At 46.1% G+C, this 2,273-nt stretch overlaps 1 protein-coding gene across 1 annotated transcript; it reads right to left on the reverse strand.

Annotated features, from left to right (window-relative positions):
• Positions 1 to 486: 486 nt before the first annotated feature.
• LOC133004607 (P2Y purinoceptor 1-like) lies at positions 487 to 1,485 on the reverse strand. Its single transcript, XM_061074080.1, has one exon. The coding sequence runs from the start codon at positions 1,483 to 1,485 to the stop codon at positions 487 to 489; it is 999 nt and encodes a 332-aa protein (XP_060930063.1).
• Between the last annotated feature and the right edge of the window lie 788 nt (positions 1,486 to 2,273).

Genomic DNA, 2,273 nt, shown 5'->3' on the forward strand with positions numbered 1-2,273 from the left:
CTTGTCTGCTAATTATCTGCCTCACCTCCCTCAGATGTTGGCCTTGTGTGTGTGTGTGTGTGTGTGAACATGATGTGTAGCTGACCACACGTTAAAGTGTGTGTATGTCAATAGTCCTGATGTTTCCAGTTGTGAAACATCAGGAGAATCAGAGTCAATTTTATACTTTTTAAAAAAGGTCAAATGCACGTTGACAAATTTACTTTAAACTTTGAGTTCACGATCAGGCGCCTTTAATTAAAAGGTTGCATTTCCCTCTGAGAAGCTTTGTATCAGTGCACATCTTTAAAACTATCTCAAAAACTCACTTAGAACCTTCAACTTCTACTTTGTGGGTTATAGACATTTTGCAGCTGTTTTATAAAATGACGCAGCGTTAGATCTGGGGAGTGATGGAGTCGAGCTCAGTCACAGTCCAGTGCATCAGCTGCTGAAGCTCATATTTAAGCTGCTTTAGCTCTCAACTCTTCCGACCTCGACGCCCCGTCACAACCGCCTCCGACCCAGCTCCTGATGATGCAATTGCTGATCTTCATTCACACCCGTAGAAACCGTGGAGATGAACGGGCGCATGATGAGTTGACGAGCAGCTGTCAAAACTGAGCCGGAGTCTTTACTTGTGTTGAGTAACACCAGAGGGTTGAGGGCGCTGTTCAGACACACCACCCCACGACTTATCTGATGGGCAATGTAAACTCTGTTGAACCAATTGTGACATTTCCCGTTTTTGCTCAGAACTCTTGACCAGAGATTTAGGTTCTTAAACAGGTGATAGGGGATGTAACAAACAGAGAAGAGAAGAATCAAAATGAACATCAACCTCACGATCCTTTGCTTCATATCCTTGTTTGAGTTGATTTTGGAGCAAAGTGTGATAATCATATGTCCGTAGCAGCCCAGCGTGATGAGGAGTGGGATACAAAACCCAGTCAGGGTCCACCCCAGGCTGTAGTTCAGGTAATCCTCCACAGATGTGTCGTGTGTGGTGTCGTAGCATTGCCCAGTTTGGTTTCCAGACGTCTTGATGTAGAACACGTCTGGAAGACTCTGGGCAGCCACCAGCAGCCACACGAGGACTGAGATGGTCACAGAATGAGCGACAGTGATTCTTCCCAACACTTTAATCGGGTGAACAATAGCCAAGTACCTGTATACGGTGATGGACGTAAGGAATCCGATGCTGCCGTAGAGGTTCAGGTTGAAGCAGAATCTCGTTATCTTGCAGAATGTAGCTCCGAAGATCCACTCACTGCCCTTCAAGTAGTAAACCACCAGAAATGGCAGCGTGAGCAGATACAAAACATCTGCAAGTCCCAGGTTGAGAACAAACACGTTGACGCTTCCCAGTTTCTTCCAGTTCTGCCACAAAGACTTCAACCCCCATGCGTTAGCAACCAAGCCGACGATGAAGACCAAGATTAAAACAGGAGGCAGGAATCTGCCAGTGAAATCGAAGCTGACACGAGGACAAGAGGTATAATTCATGTTCTTCTGAACTGCAGTTCTTCCTCCTCGTGAATGTGATCGTCTCTTCTGGTTTCACATATCAGGTCTCGTCACACTTTATCCAAGTTCCTGCATGTCCTTTGATACAGGAAACTATGTCAATGACGTGGCGCTGGTGCAAGAAGTAGGGACTGACCCACAGAGGAAGTGGTGCAGTGATGATTAGATCTGTTTTACAGTCTGGTAGCAGACAACAGGCAGTAAAAAGATAGTCAAAAAAATTATCCTTCAACTTATTTTAACATTTGTTTGGAAACACGTTTTTATGAAACTAAAGGCTCCCCTTTCGGCCTACATGTGTGGTCAAAAATCCGAAAACCACATGCCGCATGTGCTGGACCGAGCCTCCCGAACTCAGTCTCCCAGGGTGCAACGTGTTCTCTTTGTTCTGAGGAGGTCAAAGCTCTCAGTCTCCCAGGTGGCAACAGGTTGCATTGTTTCAGCAATTTCACAGAGAGCTGTGAAAAGCCACCAAATTCAACTCCAATTTGTCACTCTGGCACCCATGGCCTCTGACGTCACTGGGCCAATATAAGACCAAGGTCTTATAAGACCAAGGTCTTATATAGACTGCCGGCCTTTCCTCCTGCATTGGCTAGTGGAGAAACCTGATTTCTCCAGCTCACTCCTTCTCTTCGCATCCAATTAGAGGAACGCAAAGGTCTAGCTTCCAGCTCACCTTCTCAAGGAAACCTCCTCTCAAATCAGCTCTACCAACTCCTAGCAGCGACTCGGTGTCCTGCAGGTAAGAAATTCAACAAGCAAGA

This window comes from Limanda limanda, chromosome 7 (assembly GCF_963576545.1).
Source record: "Limanda limanda chromosome 7, fLimLim1.1, whole genome shotgun sequence".
Taxonomy (NCBI): Eukaryota; Metazoa; Chordata; class Actinopteri; order Pleuronectiformes; family Pleuronectidae; genus Limanda; species Limanda limanda.